Genomic DNA, 21,933 nt, shown 5'->3' on the forward strand with positions numbered 1-21,933 from the left:
TGGCAATTGATCAGAAATTTTTGCTGCTGCATACTGAACTCCTTTATGACTCACCAGTAGCTTTAATATTGTGCAATAAAGATCATTTTTCTTATTGATTTGTAGTTATGGGCATCATTATTTTTTCTGAAATTGTGATGGATTATTTATGGCGAATTTTATTAGCGAATATACACTCCTGGAAATTGAAATAAGAACACCGTGAATTCATTGTCCCAGGAAGGGGAAACTTTATTGACACATTCCTGGGGTCAGATGCATCACATGATCACACTGACAGAACCACAGGCACATAGACACAGGCAACAGAGCATGCACAATGTCGGCACTAGTACAGTGTATATCCACCTTTCGCAGCAATGCAGGCTGCTATTCTCCCATGGAGACGATCGTAGAGATGCTGGATGTAGTCCTGTGAAACGGCTTGCCATGCCATTTCCACCTGGCGCCTCAGTTGGACCAGCGTTCGTGCTGGACGTGCAGACCGCGTGAGACGACGCTTCATCCAGTCCCAAACATGCTCAATGGGGGACAGATCCGGAGATCTTGCTGGCCAGGGTAGTTGACTTACACCTTCTAAAGCACGTTGGGTGGCACGGGATACATGCGGACGTGCATTGTCCTGTTGGAACAGCAAGTTCCCTTGCCGGTCTAGTAATGGTAGAACGATGGGTTCGATGACGGTTTGGATGTACCGTGCACTATTCAGTGTCCCCTCGACGATCACCAGTGGTGTACGGCCAGTGTAGGAGATCGCTCCCCACACCATGATGCCGGGTGTTGGCCCTGTGTGCCTCGGTCGTATGCAGTCCTGATTGTGGCGCTCACCTGCACGGCGCCAAACACGCATACGACCATCATTGGCACCAAGGCAGAAGCGACTCTCATCGCTGAAGACGACACGTCTCCATTCGTCCCTCCATTCACGCCTGTCGCGACACCACTGGAGGCGGGCTGCACGATGTTGGGGCGTGAGCGGAAGACGGCCTAACGGTGTGCGGGACCGTAGCCCAGCTTCATGGAGACGGTTGCGAATGGTCCTCGCCGATACCCCAGGAGCAACAGTGTCCCTAATTTGCTGGGAAGTGGCGGTGCGGTCCCCTACGGCACTGCGTAGGATCCTACGGTCTTGGCGTGCATCCGTGCGTCGCTGCGGTCCGGTCCCAGGTCGACGGGCACGTGCACCTTCCGCCGACCACTGGCGACAACATCGATGTACTGTGGAGACCTCACGCCCCACGTGTTGAGCAATTCGGCGGTACGTCCACCCGGCCTCCCGCATGCCCACTATACGCCCTCGCTCAAAGTCCGTCAACTGCACATACGGTTCACGTCCACGCTGTCGCGGCATGCTACCAGTGTTAAAGACTGCGATGGAGCTCCGTATGCCACGGCAAACTGGCTGACACTGACGGCGGCGGTGCACAAATGCTGCGCAGCTAGCGCCATTCGACGGCCAACATCGCGGTTCCTGGTGTGTCCGCTGTGCCGTGCGTGTGATCATTGCTTGTACAGCCCTCTCGCAGTGTCCGGAGCAAGTATGGTGGGTCTGACACACCGGTGTCAATGTGTTCTTTTTTCCATTTCCAGGAGTGTATATACTGGGAAAGTGCAGTTAAAATGTCTAATTCGTTGAAGAGGTACAAGATGACTGAAGTGAACACCTCATATTATCCTTACTGTTCCCTTTTGTACGATCAATACTTTTTTCTAAGTGATGAGTTATCGCAGAAAAGTTTTCCGTAAGACAATATAGAGTGGAGATTGGAAAGTATGTTAGGAGGCTGATTCGTTTGTTTCAAAAACTAGCAGTTATTCAAAGAGAAATAGCAGTTGAACATAATTGTTTGAACAGCTCAGTAATAACTTTCTTGCAGTTCGAGTTTTCATCAAGTTGAAGTATTCTGCCCTGTTTGCTGTCTCCCATTGATGTGCTGTATCAATTGTTGATACGATTCCATTTGTTGTACGGAACTGAACTAGAGCGAATTATTCTTAAAAGTTACGCATTATGTGCGCGTCACAAATGATAGACGTGCGCTCGAAACCACGCTCTCACCAGTTTTCATTCGCTAATGAGGCAGTTTCGAAACGTATGCGTTATCGGTGATTCAAAATTAAGTTCTATTAATCATGAATAAAGTATTTGTTTTGTTTAACTTATGTGTCTTTCCCGTACACCGACTAATGCGTACTAGTGATTCACAGGTATTTGTCAACATTGTCACGAAACCCTGGCTGAGAGAACCGTTTCCCTATGCGAAACACGGAATGAGTGCATCTTTGTGAGCTTGTATGTATGTTTAAATGTGTGGGTTCGCAAGCAAAACAAGTTTTTTTTTTTTTTTTTTTTTTTTTTTTTTTTTTTTTTTTTTTAAGAAACGTTAATTCCGTTGAAACCGAGTGCGGTGGAGTAGTGTTCGGACTCCAGACTCACATTCGGAAGTAGTAGGGTTCAAATCCCTGTCCAGCCATCTAGTTATTTTTCTCTCTGTTTCCCTAAATAGTTTAAGGCAATGTCGGAATTTCGTCCCCTTTCCTCCCAAATCCACAGTTAACCAACCGCTATTTTTTCTTTTTCTTTTGAGTTACACTACACCTGGTGTATTCTATTCCGTCCTATGATCACAGATGGATTCATAAGGAACATCATTTATTCTCAAAGCAGATTCTCTCTCAGTAGAGTTTTGGCTGCACTTACAGTAGCAGGAATATCATCTGAATCGTGTAAAATGGGTGATTGTATTTACGAGACTGACTGATATCAGCAACAAATGAAATTGGAGTTTCATATTTTTATTTTATTTTGTGCACGTTTCTTATAGCGATTGTATTTTCCTGCGCCATGCTACTAATTATAAGGATTAAAGTTTGTTTTTTGTTGGTCATTTTCAGGCCCTCAGCTACTGACGAGAGAGTTGCAGGTAACAGGCTACAGATGCAGTCTTCGCATTTCAGCAAAACACGTGTGACTGCTGCTTGAAACACTTCAGAAGAGCAGACATCGACGGCCGTCAACAGAAAGTTACTACGGAAGCCTATATCCCAAACGACGACGGCCCCCCACGTCTTGCAGGTAAGATGCAGAAAAACAGAAGTATTTCTACGAATTAAAAGTAATGCACGGCCACTAGGAAATAAGTGTCCAAGCCGACATTGATATCGTCATTGAGCTTGACTGTAAATGAATCGATAATTATTAGTTCTGTATTTGTTTATTTCAATTTTTGAAGCAATACTGAAATCATCACCTCATCAGCTGTTTACAGATACCTCAATATTCACTTTCGCTCTCATTTTAAATGGCTGCTAATGTAACGAGAATGATTGTCCCATTCGAAGATGTGAAGAGTATGACGCGCGACTATTGCGGATACATGTTGTGTGTAGCGCAATTGTAGACACGATATGCGAGCAGTCTGTTGCAGTCGCGTCTGCATTGAATATGGCACAACGTCGTGATTTAACCGACATTGAACGTGGGATGATAATCGGTGCAATTCGCATAGGACATAGTATATCTAAGATTACACAGAAACTCGCATTTCCCGACATCAATAATTTGTATAGAATAAATCTTTAGTGTCGCACAGACGATGTTTTCAAACACAGGACCACTAAAAGTATTTAGCGAGCTGAAGTCACGTCCCCTCTGCAGAACTATACAAGGCGAAAAATCATCACCAATTTCAATGTATGGAAATGGCGCACTTTATAAATCTAAAACACCTAGTATCCTATAAAGACAATATCAGTAAGTCCAGAGTTGGAATCAGTAAACTCATACAAATACCTAGATGTAACACTTACTAAGGACATGAAATGTAACGAATACATATTCTTTGTCATGGGTATGGTAGGTAGCAGACTTCGGTTTATTGGCTGAATATTAAGGAAATGCAATGATTGGACAAATAGACTGCTTACAAATCCCTCGTGTGATCAGTCTTAGAATATTTCTCATGTGTTGATGATGATGATGTTTGGTTTGTAGGGCGCTGAACTGCGCAGCCATCAGCGCCCGTACAGAGTCCCAATTTTGACACAGTCCAATTGTTTTCACAATCCAATCTAGTCAGTGTCACGAATGATGATGATGATGATGATGATGATGATGAAATGATGAGGACAGCACAAACACCCAATCCCCGGGCAAAGAAAATCTCCAATCCGGCTGGGAATCGAACCCGGGACCCCGTGATCCAGAGGCAGTAACGCTAGCCACAAGTCACAAGCTGCATACACATTTCTCCAGAGCGTGTTACCCTTACAAGATGGAGCTAGCAGGGGAGTTTGAACGTATAAGGAAGAGGGCGGCACGAATGGTCACAGATCTGTTGACACGCGGGAGAGTGTCACAGAGATGATGAAGCAATTGAACTGGAAGTCTCTTGAAGATAGTTTCCGTCTAACTCGAGATCGTGTATTAACCAGGTTCCAAAAACGGACTTTAAATGATGACTCTAGGAATATACAACAATCTCGTACATATAGCTGCCATAGAGATCCTAAGGACAAGATTAGATTAATCACAACACGCGCAGCGGCAGTTAAATAACCATTCTTCCCGTGCTCCATACGTGAATGGAACGTGAAACCCGCAATAACCGGGTCATCGGGACATATCTTCCATGAGGCACTTCATAGTCGTTCGCAGAGTGTATATGTAGATGTAGATATAGAACTCATTTCTACCAGGAATGTGCGCAGATACATGCACCGCAAAGACTTCTTCGGCCAAGGACCGACTAGTGTCACAGGTCCTTCCCATGATTTATTATGACTCAGTCCGTATACGTAAACCTTGCAATAGCAACATACTGAACTGAAATGAAGCTATAAATCCTATTATTGACCCCGTTTTGAGTCGTAGACCTTTGGCTTTGTATCAGTCTCATGAACAGTGTCAGGCTGACTTACGGTAGTTCTCAAAACGTAGGAAGACCTTCAGAGGATCAAAGCTTAGTACAGTGATTGGCAGTTGACCCTGAAAGTAAATAAATGTCACGTCTTCGCATAAATAGGGAGAAAGGCCCATTACTGTATGATTACACGATTAAGTAAATATCTATGGGGAACTTAAACTTACAACTTACGACCAGTTCCAGCTTCTTTTTCTTTCCTTTAGTGCTGTCGTCTGCCAGCGGTCTTGTCCCAGTGGTAACACCGGCTCCCGTCAGATCACCGAAGTGTAGAGCTGTCGGGTTTGTCTAGCACTTGGATAGATGTTCGGACGGAGTCTGACTTTGTTATTTCTTCCCCCCGCTCGCTGTAGGCTCGATATGGGCTGTCAGTGGTACAACACCGAACACTTCGGACAAAAGCTTTAACAATATAAACAGACACACCGAACAAGAATAAAGTATGCAAATTCGAGAACTTTTGAAAATCTATAAGAAGATGAATGTTTCCTCCTACAAAATTACACTGTTGTTGGTATTCATATTTTTAACATTAAAATAAAAAAATAAAGGTAAAGATAAAATATATATTTAAAACACGTCGAAATGGACGGAGATGTTCATTTAAATGGAGCACCGCACCATCACCAAATACTGAAAGATCTGTACTGGGAGAAATGGGGTGTTCTCTAAGGTTGGAAGGTGTAGGTGAAAGATATAGGGGTCCACTGGTAGTAACTATGGAGATAAAATTGGGTGCTGGAGTGGACAGTGGAAAGATATAAAGTGAGGAGGAGTTTGACAGGTGGGCAGAGCTGCTCTATAAAGAGAAGAGCAGATAGGAAGAGGGAGGGAAGAATGTATGGGGAGAAATGGAGAGGGATGGGGGAGTGGGGGCGAGCCCTGATGAGGAGTAGTATAGGTGGGGACGAGTTATAGTTGGTAGGATGAATAAATATTGGGATTGATTTTTATTGTTAAATAGAAAGAGTTTATGGAAGTAGCGTTGGGATACGTTCAGCAGTTTGTGTAACAGTACATATGATTGGATGTGTTACTAAAGGCGCGGCAGCATACCAAGATTCGTGATCAGCGGAGAAACGATGATGTTATTGGAATCTAGTTTTCAGATAACATAGGCTACACGAAGTGTTCGATGTGGGCGAGGAGGGATGGGAATATGATTGGGTACTAGGTGATCTGCGTGGGGGAAGGTAAACGGATGCGGAATGCGATGTGGAATGTATGGCGTTCCAGGATTTAGAGAGACTGATTAAACTTAGTAGGAGCAGATGTTCATACGAAATTTGCATATTGTAGGGAAGGAGAGGGGGGGGGGGGAGGGAGATCGGAGCAAGATTTTGAAGGTGTATACAGTAGTGGAGGCGTTTAATTCTCAAGTTCGACCAGGTAGTAGTTTAAGTTTATTGTGGGATTTCTGTTGGATGGTTAGTATCTGAGGTTTGCATGTTAGTTGCCGGTTAGGGGTTATTCCAAGGTATTTTAGCACATTATTTAACTGGACAGGACGGTTGTAAATGGTGAAGTACAAATCATTGAGGGGGAAAACTGCAATTGTTCGTCCCTTAATTATTGCCTGGGTTTGGAGGAGTTGATCTTGTGGAACCATTGGTTGAATTCGAGGTGGTTTCGGAGGGATCGTTGGAACTTAAGGAGTGTAGGGTAGAGGGTGATAAAAATAGTGTCATCTGTGTATTGAAAGAGGGCCTGGTGGGTGTGGTTTGGGCATATTGGCACTGTAGAATAGATAAAGGAGAGGAGAGAGGGCGGAGCCTTGGGGCACACTACAATGGGATGGAAGGTGTGGAAATTGTTATTGTTAATAGTAACGAAAGCAGTCGAACGCGCTGCTCCCCAGTATGAATCCGCCCGGCATATTAGTGTCGAGATGGTGTGCCGGCCAGCCTGTGGATTGTTTTTAAGGCGGTTTTCCATCTGCCTCGGCTAATGCGGTCTGGTTCCCCTTATTCCGCCTCAGTACACTATGTGGGCAACTCCCGGGCAAACACTGTTTCCACGTACGCCATCACTTCTGTCTCTATGCTGATCATTTTTGGAATACAACCAGCTTAGTGACAGAAGTGATGACACTTTCTGCAAGACCTGACCATCATTTTGCAGGACCATGTTCAAGCACGTACAGTGCAAGCTGTTACTGATTTGTTTGACTGATGGGGCTGCTAAGTGTTATACCACCTAATGCACTCCCCTGACTTAAGCCCTCGTGAGTTCAACTCGATTTCTAAACCGAAGGAAATCCTTCACGGCATTCGCTTCAGAACTGCTACAAATTCGTCGGGCAACAGACCGCGCCACTCGAACTGTCAACACAACTGACACTGCTAAGAGTATCTTACGACTTCCACATCGCTGGCAACGGTTTCAAGACATTGCTGATGACTACTTTGAAGGTCAGTAAAACTTTGAAACACGTATCTATTTTGTACGAGCCGTAAATAAATAGTTGCCACTATTAAAGCTCCAAACCTCGTACTTATGAGTTACCGCTGTATGTACGTAGAAACATATTTAACAATTTTTTGAATGAAATACTTAGCGCCTTTGTATTTTGTTAATTGTTGTGTTCAACACAGTCGTCTATTATAGGTGCCTAAGAAACCTGCTTTCTCGGATCGCTAGACAACAATTCAAGCAAACCGTATTAATAGAGTTTATTACAAAATGGTTCAAATGGCTCTGAGCACTATGGGACTTAACATCTGTGGTCATCAGTCCCCTAGAACTTAGAACTACTTAAACCTAACTAACCTAAGGACATCACACACATCCATGCCCGAGGCAGGATTCGAACCTGCGACTGTAGCCTAGAACCGCTAGACCACCGCGGCCGGCAGTTTATTTCAGTAAGATAAATAACAATACTTAACTTTTCGTATTCACAAAGTTGTGTCGCAAGCAAATGGCGACATGCAAATCATCATGCAATCAATATACTGAAGTGTATACAATTCCAATGCAAGTAAAGCAATACAGTTCATGCCTTTGTGTCGTCTTAGAGAGGGGTCTGTCAGCATACTATTGACTGACGTCGTCTCACAGCCCTCTCTGCTCTTCCATTCTTGATCGTCGTGCCGGCACTTGCCGTTACGCCGGAACATTAATTATGTTTTTTATTCTAAATACCAAATAACGTCAAAATAACTGTTCTTCTCATTCATGTTTGTTGTTAAAAAGAATTTTTGATGAAAGCCGTTTCATCAGTTTATGTTCTTATTTATGCAAATTATAGGTTTTCCATTGTCATGGGATTGTAAAATGCAAATCTTTTTCGCGTTTACATATTGTGTCTCTTTTGTGGACGAACACCCATTGTAAGTTCTCATGGAGTCTTGGCCAAGTTTCACTGAAAAAAAGGAGACAGTTAAATGAAGATAAAGAAGGGAGAAAACTCTTAAAATCCACCACTATAACGTGAGTGAGAGCAGCGATAATGGGGTAACTTTCGATGTTAGCAGACAACACGGCTCTCCTCCCGCTACCGACGACGATGGCGGAACTTTCATCCCGAGAATCCTTGACGCTGACGTCCTGTTCCGTTGCGTTATTTTGGTTGTTTGAGTGGATGCCACCCTTTTAAATGCATTATGGACGATTTTGACGTTCCGTTCCGTGGCGTCCAGTGCGAATGAACCCTTAGGAAGCAGGTAACGGCAAACTTTTCTATAATGGAAGGTATTCTGTTCAAAAAAATGGTTCAAATGGCTCTGAGCACTATGCGACTTAACTTCTGAGGTCATCAGTTGCCTAGAACTTAGAACTAATGAAACCTAACTAACCTAAGGACATCACACACATCCATGTCCGAGGCAAGATTCGAACCTGAGACCGTTGCGGTCGCTCGGTTCCAGACTGTGGGGCCTAGAACCGCACGGCCACTCCTGCCGGCGGTATTCTGTTATTTGCAGTTGTATCGAAAGTATCGGAACAATCGATTGTTTCAGGCATAATCGGAAGCGTCAAGTTGACGACGACGTCGGTATGGCACCCTGTGTAACACATTACGAATGTAAGGCCGTGTCTTTTCATTGCATTCACGTAGAAGCTTACATGTTTTGACAACACCAAGGGACTGTAGACTTTAGTACGTGACATAAATTTCTGTTCGGTACGTCTACCCGTTCCTGAGAGATAGTGGTCTTCACTGACGGACACTCGGATAACAACTTGCATAAAAATAGTTTTTTGCGTGATTAACTATAAATTAACAATTTTCGGATTTTTTCATTTACTTCTACAATGAAACCTAGCTTCTTGCCTACTTTCAGGAACTCCCCTGTAGGTTTCGATGAGTGAGTTTGCGAGTATCACAATATTTGACGTAAATGGCATTATCTTCTGACAGCTTTGATGTTAAATCTAAATTTTTTGCATCGCCAAGGGGCCATAGATCTTAGTATGTGACATAAGTTTCTATTTAATGAGTGTACCCGTTCCTGAGTGAAGGGGCTCTTAAGCGACGGACAGACAGTCAGATAACTAATGACAAAAATATCTTTTTCGCGTGATATAATTACAAATTAACAATTTCCGGCATTTTTCCTGCACTTACACTGTGAAACGACAAGTATCCTACAGGTCTTGAGACGTAAGTTTGCGAGTATCATCATATGTGACATAAATGGCCGTATCTTTTGATATCATAGACGCAGAAACATACATTTTTTACATCGACAAGTGGCCATAGACCTTAGCATGCGACATAAATTTCTACTTGATACCTCTAACCGTTACTGTAAAAAAGATTCTTAACAGTCAGATAGACAGACAGACAACAAAGTGATCCTACGTATTAGAGTTCCATTTTTACTGACTGGAGGTACGGAACCTTAAAAATCTATGGTTAGTGTCAGGAGCCGATGACTCCCGATGTCTTTTCATTTCATCAGGTTTTTCTTTCATTTCAATCTTCGGTTTCTATCCGCAGCATACTAAAAAGAAGAACACGAGGCTTTTCTGAACTCCGCATAGCAGACGGCAATAGCCGCACGTGTGGCTCGTAGGTTCCAACCTTGTAGCGGACAATCTCTAAAGGATATGACTTTCCTTCCACCGCTAAAAACCATTTCTATACGTCAGCTATATTTTGTACGCAGAAATGTATTGCGTAAAACGCACCAAATGTAAACTGGCCAGTGGCTACATTTTTCGCTGCAAACTTTTCAAAATATGCTTGGTGTTGTACGCTGCTTTGAAGCATCACAAATAGTAAAGCTGTAAGGACGGGCGTGACTCGTGCTTGGGTAGCTCAGTTGGTAGAGCATTTGCCCGCGAAACGCAAAGGTCCCGAGTTCGATTCTCGGTCCGGCACACAGTTTTAATCTGTCAGGAAGTTTCATCACAATAAGTGTCGGCAATAACGAAAAGAAAACAGGTTTCTTATCAGGTTGTGACGTGTGGCTATATGGTGGTTTTTTTTTTACTGAATAGTTTCCTCAAAGTCGAATCAGAGAAGAGAGGCACAGCAGAGGAGCCGGCCAAAGTGGCCGTGCGGTTCTAGGCGCTTCAGTCTGGAACCGCGCGACCGCTACGTCGCAGGTTCGAATCCTGCCTCGGGCATGGCTGTGTGTGATGTCCTTAGGATAGTTAGGTTTAAGTAGTTCTATGTTCTAGGGGACTGATGACCACCGCAGTTAAGTCCCATAGTGCTCAGAGCCATTTGAACCATTTTTTTGAACACAGCAGAGGAGAACACGCGTGAATCGCAAAACAGTGGTTTTTATTTTTTTTACACGAAAGGTAGAAGTTTTACTTAGAAACTAACTACAACAACAGATGTAGCTTTGGTTCATCAACATAAAACTTATTATTTTTAGGCAAATCAGATAACTCCATATTGCGCTCCCCGTGTATCGTACAATCCGAGTTGCGTGAAGCGACCAGCATCTCTGTGGTTGTAAGTACCTAGAGGGAGAGGGAAGCTTGATCCACCCCTCGCTACCCGAAGGCCACATTAATTTGCTTCAATCCCTCATGTCTGTGTGTGTTGCAGGCGGTGCTGGAGGCGTAGGGAGGGTGGCAGCAGCGCGGCGCCATGCTGGTGGCGCTCCTTGCGCTGCTGCCGTTGGCGAGCGCGCTGCCGGAAGTCATCCGCATCGGTAAGCTGCTACTCCACTCTTCTTTCATTCTAAAGCTTGACTAGTGTTTCACGATAGACTGCCGGGCTTGTATCACGTTGTAGATAACAATGTGACAATGAAAACTGCTGACCATAAATTATATCACTGATTAAGTGTATATGGGCAAGCGGATGCCGTAGCGTGGTTTCAACAGAGATTGCAAATACAGAACTGAATACGGGTTACGACACCCAGCGCCCTCCCCTTTTCCAAACTTACTTCCAGTGGCATGTTATAATCTGTACACGAGATAAGATGACTGTTGTGATAATAATGGAAGGTAAGGAGTAAGCACTTAATAGTAAATTGCAGACTAATCATGTAGATAAAGGTTTAAGTTGGTTTTCATACATAACGGGAGAGTTACAATCGATAAATATTTCAAATGTTGGATATATAAACGAAACACGTGCAAAGGTGAAGATGGGAAATCGCGTAACTGAGGAGTTTGAAATTGTGACAGGACTCAGGCAAAGAGATGGAGATGAGTTGTCCCCTATACTGTTCAACTTTGCCCTCGAGAAGATCGTACGCGAGACCTTCCAAGAGAACGAAGGGATCGAAATCGAAGGAAAGAGACTGGCATACTTAGCCTATGCAGACGACATCTGTTTACTCTCTAGGTTTGAAGAGGAGTTGGAGCAAATGACCAAAGCACTAAAGGAGGCTGCCAGCAAATTTGGACTAAACATAAACGAAACCAAGACAGAGTACCTCGTTATGACGCGTGGTCATTGTCAGACTGCTGATCATCTACAATAACTGCAGGTTGGGGACCATTCCTACAAGAGAGTGCAAGAATTCAAATACCTAGGGGCACTTTCCACTGAGAACTCGTCATGTGAAGCAGAGATCAATGCCAGAATACAAGCAGGAAACCGATCTTACCACAGCCTAGCACAACTGCTTCGGTCCAACTATCTCTCTAGACAGTCCAAGATTCGACTGTACAAAACCCTGATCCAGCCTGTTGTTCTATATGGCTGTGAGACATGGAGTATCCGGAAACAGGACTTCCATAAGCTCCTTGTTTTTGAAAGAAAAGTGCTTCGGAAGATCTTCGGTCCGGTTCTGGATGCAGATACAGGGGAATAGAGGATCAGATACAACCAAGAGCTTGAGGAACTATACCAGCAGCCCAACATAGCAGGAACTGTCAAAGCCAAACGAATGCAGTGGGCCGGCCATGTGGCCCGGATGGAGGATCACAGATGGTCTCGGAAGCTCCTGGATTTCACACCTACAGCAAAGAGACCTCCAGAGAGACCCAAGAAGCGTTGGAGGGATGGACTCCATGAAGATTTAAACCAAGTGTCAATAGATGTGAACGGATGGCAGATAGCAGCAATGGACAGAATACAGTGGAGGAGGAAACTTGTAGATGCGTGCGGTCCACTGGGCCTGATCACGTAGTAGTAGTAGGATATATAAAATTTAATGCAACAGATGTCCTAGTTTTTATATAGGACAGACAGGGACGGCTTTCAAGACCCGTTTTCGTGAGCAGTTACTCAACAAATATGGCGGGAGTTCTTATAAGTCAGCTTTCGCAGAACATCTCTAAATTGGAAAACCCATACGTATCGACTTTACTCAATACGAAAATTTTGCATGTATTGGATAAATTGTGCAGAATGAATCTTCAAGAAGAATTTGAAACTTATAAACATTTCCGCCTTAACTCTACGGATTTGCTGATCAACTCGCACTGAAGAGTAAATTGTTTTCTGACTGTACAGCTTCCCCGTTAAGTGATTTAAAGTGTCCTGCTTCATGTCGAACTCTTGTTGTATTGAATTACAAATTAGGAGCTGGCTTGCACACACACTTTAATAACTCTTTCCGGTCATTTCATTGCCTCAATTTAGTATGTGCCATTGACTTTAATGTAACACAGCTTTTTTTATTTTTTAACTGTTATTTCTTGTCAAAGTCACGAGCTACAAGTAAGTACAGTATGTAACTGCCGCACTCTTGCTAGCTAAAATGCGCACTAAACTTCCATGTTCTAGGCTTTGTTTAGCGGTTCGGGCAATAAGTGGTGTAAGCTCACGAACCTCTTGTCGACCACTGTTCACGAGTCTGGGTATTTTGACATTGGCCTCTCAATATACATATTCCTTACTGTCATTTCTTGTTATCAATACTAGCTTATTCCCAAGAATAAGCAGCTTTCACTCAGTTAATACTCGACAGAAATCAAACTTGCATTTGGATCGGACTTCCTTCACTCTTGTGCAGAAGGGTGTGCGGTGTACTGCTCCATCCATTTTCAGTAAGCTACCACTAGAATTCAAAAATCTTAGCAATAATTCATGCGCTTTCAAATCGAAACTGAAGAGTTTCCTCATGGGCCACTCCTTCAACTCTGTCGAGGAGTTTCTTGAAAAATTAAGCTGATTCTTGTATTGTTGATTGCGTTTACTTAACCTTATGGATTGACCTATTTCGGTTTCATAAAAATTTTATTTTTACCTGTTATTACTTTTATGTTGTAATTTCATGTACTGACACTTTCCATGACCCTGGAGACTTGCTCCTCTATTTGGTCCTACGGAACTTAACGTGTAAATAAACAGATAAATAAATGAGCTGTAGGCAATAGTTCCACATGAAGTGAACTTGTAAACTGGTGCTGAAGTCTCTAGTACGCTCCCGGGTCGGCGGTCTCCGTTCCCTGACATCGTACCCAGAGGGCAGCTCAATTACTTGGGTTTTCTGCAAACACGCTTCCGGATGCCGGCCTCCTCTCCAAAATACTGAAAACTTCAACGAATCGCCGCTTCTCCATTGGCCCATGGCACCACCGTCGGCTCATAATAAAATATAACGTTTTACCTGGCTTTGCATAGCTCGCTTTACGTCTAATGATATTTTTATACATGTTTGTTTGTTTAACAGTGGATCCAAAGTTTAATTATCTATTTACATACTTATGTTAAACATTTTATATCGTTTTATAATGTTCCCACTATTCCATACTTTTATTAAGGTTCTATCAACAGTAACGCTCCTACTTTTTATATAGGTATTCTCGTCATGTCCTCAGTATGTTCGTTGACATTCGTCTTGTATATTATGCGTGGTTTGCAATTTGACAGTCTGTTGCTTGCTACTCATCTCATATATTTTGTATTCTTTTGTGATATAACTCTACTGAGTCTGTAATGAAGGTACATTTTGGTTGCCATGCTTAAATATTTTAAATTTGTTTAACAAACCTGTTATACTTCTCTGCTGTTCAATTTCTGTACATGTTTTTCATATACTGTTTTTATACAGGGTGTAAATTTTAAGTTGACAAACTAGAATAACTCGAAAACTAAGCTTCACACGAAAAAATGTGTAGAATCCAAAGTTGATTTTTTCGAGGGGGACATCTGCTGGTGCTAAAATTAGCCCGCCACCCCAGCCCCCTGGCGGTGGGCGGGAGGCAACTTTAAAATTTCAAATGGGAACCCCCATTTTTTATCGCAGAATCAGATTCTACATAAAAAACTATGTATATTTTGTCTTAAACATTTGTTTTGATTCTTGGTAGTTGACGCTGTAATTTAAGAAAATCCATATTCTCATTTTTGCGTGGAAAATTGTTACCGATAAATAAAAAATACTTATTTACTTCGTAAATTTTGATTCGATAAAACTAAAACTCTCCCTCTGTCCCCATAGGGTGGGGTTTGAGAGAGAGGAATTAGAGTTTTACAAATGTTGACCCAAATAGTAATATTTTCCGCAGATTCGGATAAGTTTTGTTTGTTTTGTTAAATCAAAAACCAGAGGAAATCGCTTACTGGTCACTTATGTGACAAGGACTTCTTAACTTTTACTGCTTTGAGCTTGTGATTTCTCCACTGCCACTATGGCTAACAGCTCTTCTTGCTTGCTAATTTCTTTGTCCGCTTGCCTGTTATCTGTTTAGTGACCTGTCAGCCATCACTGTACAACTTCAAGGGAATCCGCTAGTTGCTTCGATAAAATAAAGGCCCAGAAGCTTAATTTTACCCCATGGAACGACAGAATCATCCTTTTAGTATTGGTTAGCTGATTGAGATGTATTATATTAAGATGAGTCCTGTCCGTCATTGGACTGATAAATATTCCACAGCGGCGGCTTTCATTGAGTGCACCCACTTAATTATGTATTTGAGAAGACTGAGGGATTAATGATGTCAATACATAATAACATACCTATTACACATATTATTCACCACGTTTAATTCTTACACCTAGCTCGTAGCGTTGCGAAAGTTTTAAAGAATTCCTGTAATGCTTGTTACGATAGACCACTATTCGCTCACTACGGAAAATGACTGTGCGTGTCTGACACAGCTTCTTAACCATCAAATATCGCAAGAAATTCGTCGAATATCCATAGTCTGTGCGCTCATCCTCTCTCGCTGACATGTATCGTAAGCACATAAAATAATAATTTTTTGGGCATTACATGCTCCCTGCTCGGCAGATTATCGTGGACCATTTTCTGATTTCATTTCCACTACAAGATTTTAAACACCGATATCTGTATTCATTTCAACAATCTCCCACAGAGTACCATTTTTGGGCCACTCCTGTTCTCGTATTTAGATGAAATGTATTCGTAGTTGCGATAACGAATAAACCTCAGCTATATAAGGGAATGACGACAGTAAAACGTTTTGTTGGACCAGGACTCGAAACTGGATTTCCCGCTTTAAGAGACGGGTCGCCTTAACCACTTTGGCCGTCAGTACGCGACTCATGGCCAGACCCAGACTTCCATATGTCGTCGCTCCTACTTCACAACCGGTACTCGTACACACGTTATGTAATTCTTGTACAGGGGAGGACATTTTAATTGGAAGTCGTTGCCTGGTATCGGCGTATAAATACGATATTGCAATACATGTGTTGTTAAGAAGAACGATACAACGTTCCTTCGGAAGTGCATGAGCAGGTTGTGACGCAGGGACGGCGACGTATGGAAATTATGGTCTGGCCGTGAGTCGTGCACGGATAGCCAAAGCGGTTATGGCGACCGCTCGCGTAAAGTGGGAAATCCAAGTTGAGTCCCGGTTCGGCACAAATTGTAATTGTCGTCATTCCCTTGTACAGTTGATGGTTATTCGTATTCGCAACTACGAATACACTACATGTATTTCATAACGGCTGAAGTCGCCGCAGTGCCTGTTCTTTCAGACATGAGTGCACCTCCGTAGGAACATTGCATCGCTCTTCTTCACAACACAGGCAATACAATATCGTATATATAAATGACCCTCCATCTTACACTGATAAAACACAAATACTCCTCTTTGCTGATGTTTGCAACATAACCAAGTCCAACAGAACTGCATCAGCAGGAGAAGCAATGAATGAACTTTTGGGAGTGATGCCGATTTCTGGCGCCACTCTCTAGGGTGAGCGGTGGAGTGACAGACCGGTCGTCGATAAAAATATTTTATTAGGATACAATTACACATCTCGTCGTTGACAATGTGATGCAGTCACATCCCGCTCTGGCAGGCGACTGGTTTCCGCCCCAGCGATGAGGTGCACGTGTCAGTGTCCTTTGTTGCTGAGGTGAGGCCGAGCAGCGACCGGTGATCTGTCAGTGGCCTAAGACCCTGACGTCAGCAGAGCATTTCTTCTTTTTGCTGCGACTGCATTTTGCTGTTGAACGCCCGCTCCCGGGCGACTATGGTCCAATTCACATTCATACCATGCTCTGGACGAGACCCACTGACCTCTGGCAGAAGTCTGGCGGCACCAGGTACGGACGGTAGGTTGATGGCGCTGTTGCATGTAGTTCGACAGGGGAGACTTATCCAGAAAGCAGCTCGTCCAATCTGGTCCGAAACCGTGTCTGCAGCTGATGGTACCACATCGTGTCGTCGTCTAACATGGCCGTGGCGTCGTGGTGGAATGGCAGGACTCAGAATGATCTGTCTCAAAGCTCAAAGCTATTTATACGGCGCTGGGGCGCATTAGTTCAACTATTGCCCAGCCGCAATTCACATAGCTTATAACATGGTTTTTCTTCCCTGATGGGGTGACATCGTCCCGCCCACTTCAACCATTACCGCTGAGCAATGCACTTTTTGCCGAGCACAGTTAGCCTGTCTCGCAGTCTCTTCTGCACATATTGGTATAACTTACATGTCACCACACTGCGCTTACTGGCCCGCTGTAGCTAACGCATTGCTCCTCGGGTAATAATCAGTTTCTTAACTTACAAACATTGTTCAGTTCTGTACAAGTTAAGATTTTGCATCATCAGTAACAGATAACAGCAGGGGGAAAAGGAAATAAATCAAATGGATTGTTGAAAATTCCCAGGTGTGCATACTGATCAGAGCTGTAATTGGAAATCACATATTACATATCTTCTCAAACGGTCGAGTGCAGTAATATTTATTCTATGCGTCACTGCTGATTTTGGCCATGAAAGCATTGTGAAATCTAGCTTACTTTGCGTACTTCCTTTCACTGATGTTATAAGGAATAATTTTCGTGGGCAGTTCTACTCATAGACAAAAGGAATTCATGATATCCAAGAGTCCTGTACGAATAATATCTGGTGTCCACTGTTGAACTACATGCACGCAACTGTTTTAAAAAAAGGTGCATACTGTCAACAGTTCAACAATACATTTACTGTCTTAAGAAATTTATAATGAAGAATCAGGGCCGGCCGCTGTGGCCGAGCGGCTCTAGGCGCTACAGTCTGGCATCGCGCGACCACTACGGTCGCAGGTTCGAATCCTGCCTCGGGCATGGATGTGTGTAATGTCCTTAGGTTAGTTAGGTTTAAGTATTTCTAAGTTCTAGGGGACTGATGACCTCAGATGTTAAGTCCCATTGTGCTCAGAGCCATTTGAACCATTTTTGAAGAATCAGGTACACTTTGAAAATAATATTAGCATTCATAAATGCAACACTAAGAACAGAACGGCCTCCACTATAGCGAACTTAACCTTACTCTTCCACAGAAGAAGGAAATTATGGAACCACAAAAGCATTCGTCCACTTTCCTTGTGAACTGAAGCTATGCTCTAAAAACAAATTGAAATCGTCTCTATCTAACAACTCCTTGTACTCTCTAGTCTAGATGAATGTTTGAACAGACAGACAGAAAAACATGAAAGAAGACAGAATCATGAGGCAGTTACATCACTAGGTCCGCAGATGGCCGACATCGTTGACAGAAGAAGAAGAAGAAGAAGAAGAAGAGGAAGAATGTATGCGGTTACGTCATATTTTTGAAATTCTGCGGTAAAATGAGATTTAAAAGATCCATTTGTGTAAATGGTCAGCTTCTAGTAATATTGTCACAAGGATAATGTATGTTATTTGTATTGACACTTTCCACACCATGGCTAGATGTTAAGTCCCATAGTGCTCAGAGCCATTTGAACCATTTTTCCACACCATGGCGAGTTGTCGCGAATATGATCGATAGAATATGTGCAACATGCAGGACACTAAACTAAACTAAATTAAGCTAAGGCTTCACTCTTATGCAGTCACAAAGTGGTAAATGACTCGACGCATACAAATGTAGCTCAGCAGCATCGTAAGTTCAGGAAGAGTGCAGCCGATCTAAAAAAGGCCCTTTCTGTTCGCCATCTCCCCCCCCCCCTCCTCACTCTCTCTCTCTCTCTCTCTCTCTCTCTCCCTCTCTCTCTCTCTCTCTCTCTCTCTCTCTGATTCTTTGCCAGTAGCAGTTTATTAACACTGTATTTTACTGGCGTGTACTGTGAACATGTAATTGCTGAGCGTTTCTTGGTGCGATAGGGGGGCTGTTCCACCCGGCGGACGACCGGCAGGAGGTGGCCTTCCGGTACGCCGTAGACCGACTGAACGCCGACCGCAGCGTGCTGCCCCGATCGCGGCTCTCTGCGCAGATCGAGAAGATATCTCCACAGGACAGCTTCCATGCCTCCAAAAGAGGTAAGCATCACACTCCGTCTAGCAAAATCGCCTGTACTGTTCCACATTATTTAAATCACGTGAAACTTCAGCATTTCTTTATCACTAGTAAAACCCCACCTCCGAACTCCCCGTATAAAACGTCATATCTCCCGAACAACGGATTGTACAAGGATATAGTTTTACAGTTACATTCAGTGGTGTAAGTGGATACTGCGTGCAACATTCATCACGAATAGAGTCAATAGTAAAGAAATAATAGATTAAAACGGCATGTCGAATGCTGCAGTTTTATTACATCAAAAGCGAACATTTTTTAAACGTTAAACGTTTTTCCGTTCACCATTTTTCCACGTGGGTCGGGGAGAAAAAGTTTTTTAAAGGTTTGCAATAATGTGTAAAGTTGTTCAGAGCTGCTAACTGCTCTCATTCTCAAATACTGGGTGAACGTAGTCTGGGTAATTAGCGCTTCGTCAGTTACGTTGCCTCACGACTTATACTCAGATTCTAACTGTAATACCTGATTTATTTTGTTAAGGGGATACGTAATCACCTATCCCCGCAATGTTAATATATGCCTACTATAGGGAACATTTTCTCACAAACTACTGGAGACAGAGAGGTAAAAATTTTACTGTATGTGCATTCATATGTTACAACAATACTGAAACAACAGTTTATTGTCAAAGTATTTTCTTACAGAGATACTGTACATTTATTTTTAAGTAAATTTTTTCCATCGCTTTTTACTAGACTATCACCCCTAAGTCTTTTGTAAATCAAGTAATTAAAAAATCGTTGTTTCAGTATGTAATAGGGACCTATGTCACTACGTCATAAAAATTTCAGACTTCTAGGTTGACCAGTACCTGAGATAATGTTCCTAGATGAAGTAAAAAGTAAACTTACGGGAAACGGAGAAAGAAGATTAAAACATTCCTGATCCGTAGCTAATACCCCCTTCACAGTCTTCATAATCATCTTCAAGTCTTCTTTTGGCACCCCTCTGCACCTGTTTTGCTTTTTTCACTAATGTCTTGATTATATTATCAGCATGCCTTAGTCTGTGCTGATCTAAAAAGAACATAGCACGTACCGTACGGGAACCAACACACATACCCAACTTTTGAAGGACCTGGCATTTAGTTATATTTCCAAGATTGAAGGTTGCCACAGCATCATACACACCAAAATGTAGTGTATTAATTCCGACAAACACTGTTTTTGGGAGACGATGCCATATCACACTATTCAAGCACTCGTTGGGGTTCTGCGTTTTTCCGTGAAGACATTTCATCAGAAGACTTCTGTCAGCCAGATCTCTGAAAATGGGCTTTATTTCTGCCATGATGGCTGATGGTAGACTGTGGTGGTGAATGTATTTCTCTCCTGTTGTTAGTCCCCTATTGTATTTACACCAGCTGTTTTCACCTTTGGGGCACAAACCATGTTGTGGATGCTCATCCGTGGATGCGGTGTGGAAATATAAAGCCCATATAGCTCTCCTCATTTCTTCAAGATTGCCTGTATTTTGCCTGATTGCAAGGCCATAGCAGTTCTGAATGTGGTCTATTATGGAATCAGTCAATCTTCCTCTGCCATCCAAGGTTTTCCCATCATCTAGTTTTTTCCCTTTCATAACTGATTTTAACCTTCTCAGCCTGGCACCCATTCTCTTCTGCACATGTCCTATACATTCAAGTTTGCTTATATTTACACTGTTCCCATATGGTTTGCTTTCCAAAACTTCTTTGAATGCTTTAGAGTCACCATCTCCCAGATATTTGACATAGCGAACATTATACCACTGTGAAGAGCGATGAAAAATTTTCTTCACCCCAGCAACCTCCATGCCACCACTACTACCATAATAATTAGCAATACAGTCATCACTGTGTTCATTTTTCAGCCTGCCTGTGCACCTACAGTATTTAGACATTATTGCAACATCAATAACCTTGCCAGTATCAACACTAGTTGCTGTTACAACACCATTGTTGGAGGTGTGGCCCCTTTTCTGCCACGTGCCATCAAACGCCACTGTGAGGTCACGACTGCCGTCATTTTCTTCCACTGCTTCTTCCACAGCAACCTGCATTGACTTCTGTGCTACATCTTCAGCTGCAGATCCTAGTACATAATTGTAAGCTTCAAACTTTGAAGGTGCACTTGGAAGATTTAGAACACCACATAGCATATCACCAGCTGCTTTGCCCTTACCAATTGCTCGCAATCCATAAACTAACCTAATATTTACACTATAAAGTTCAGTTTTCTTGTATCCATTATTTACAGTTACTGAAACCGAACTTGGAAACTTACAGCTGTATTTACAAACACTGCATATTAAATTAAACTGGGCAGCCAGGCCAACATGGGATTCTACTTTCAGAGAAACGTTTCCATGACATTTTTTGCAGCACAAACTGTTTTCAAGAGCTTCACACAATATATTCGTATCAATGAGTTCAAAAACTTCATTCCCTCTATCAAGTAAATTATATTTCTCTTCCAAATCTCTTAGTTTTTTATGAGAAGCACTGTTTTCATTTGGTGTAAGTTCGTTCGGCAAATCAGTAATAAGTGGATTCACATTTTCCAACAGTGATGATGATGAACTGCTTTGCTTTGCTAATGAATCATTATTTCTTTTCTTTTGCCAGTTCACATGCTTTTTAAATACTTTTGCTTTAGCTCTAGGCATTTTCACTGCGAAAAATGAAGCACTAAATACGAAATAACTCAACAACAACTACTTTCTTATATCACACTGTTTACAAAACAGTCCCGCCACAAAGTCAAAGAGTAACTTGAGGAAGCCAGAGAGAAACATTTTCGGGCAACTAGTGTATAAATAGTCGCTGAAAACCGGGATATTTGAATTCATGTCACTTTAAAGGTACTGCCAAAAAGTTCATGGTCAGCCACGAGAGACGTGTATAACTAAAGCGCAATACCCGATC

At 42.7% G+C, this 21,933-nt stretch overlaps 1 protein-coding gene and 1 non-coding gene across 3 annotated transcripts in view; both read left to right on the forward strand.

Annotated features, from left to right (window-relative positions):
• The first annotated feature begins 2,898 nt into the window (after positions 1–2,898).
• The window catches only part of LOC124721774 (glutamate receptor ionotropic, kainate 2), a 203,662-nt gene continuing 184,627 nt past the window's right edge, over positions 2,899–21,933 (forward strand). For both annotated transcript variants that reach the window (XM_047246884.1, XM_047246885.1), the window contains exons 1-3: positions 2,899–3,076; positions 10,933–11,038; positions 18,836–18,991. In XM_047246884.1, coding sequence (XP_047102840.1) covers positions 10,975–11,038; positions 18,836–18,991 — 220 coding nt within the window. In that variant the 5' untranslated portion in view covers positions 2,899–3,076; positions 10,933–10,974. The remainder of the gene's footprint in view (positions 3,077–10,932; positions 11,039–18,835; positions 18,992–21,933) is intronic.
• Positions 10,177–10,251, forward strand: Trnar-gcg. The gene has a single exon. It is a non-coding gene; the product is annotated as a tRNA-Arg (tRNA).

Source organism: Schistocerca piceifrons, chromosome X (assembly GCF_021461385.2).
Source record: "Schistocerca piceifrons isolate TAMUIC-IGC-003096 chromosome X, iqSchPice1.1, whole genome shotgun sequence".
Lineage (NCBI taxonomy): Eukaryota > Metazoa > Arthropoda > Insecta > Orthoptera > Acrididae > Schistocerca > Schistocerca piceifrons.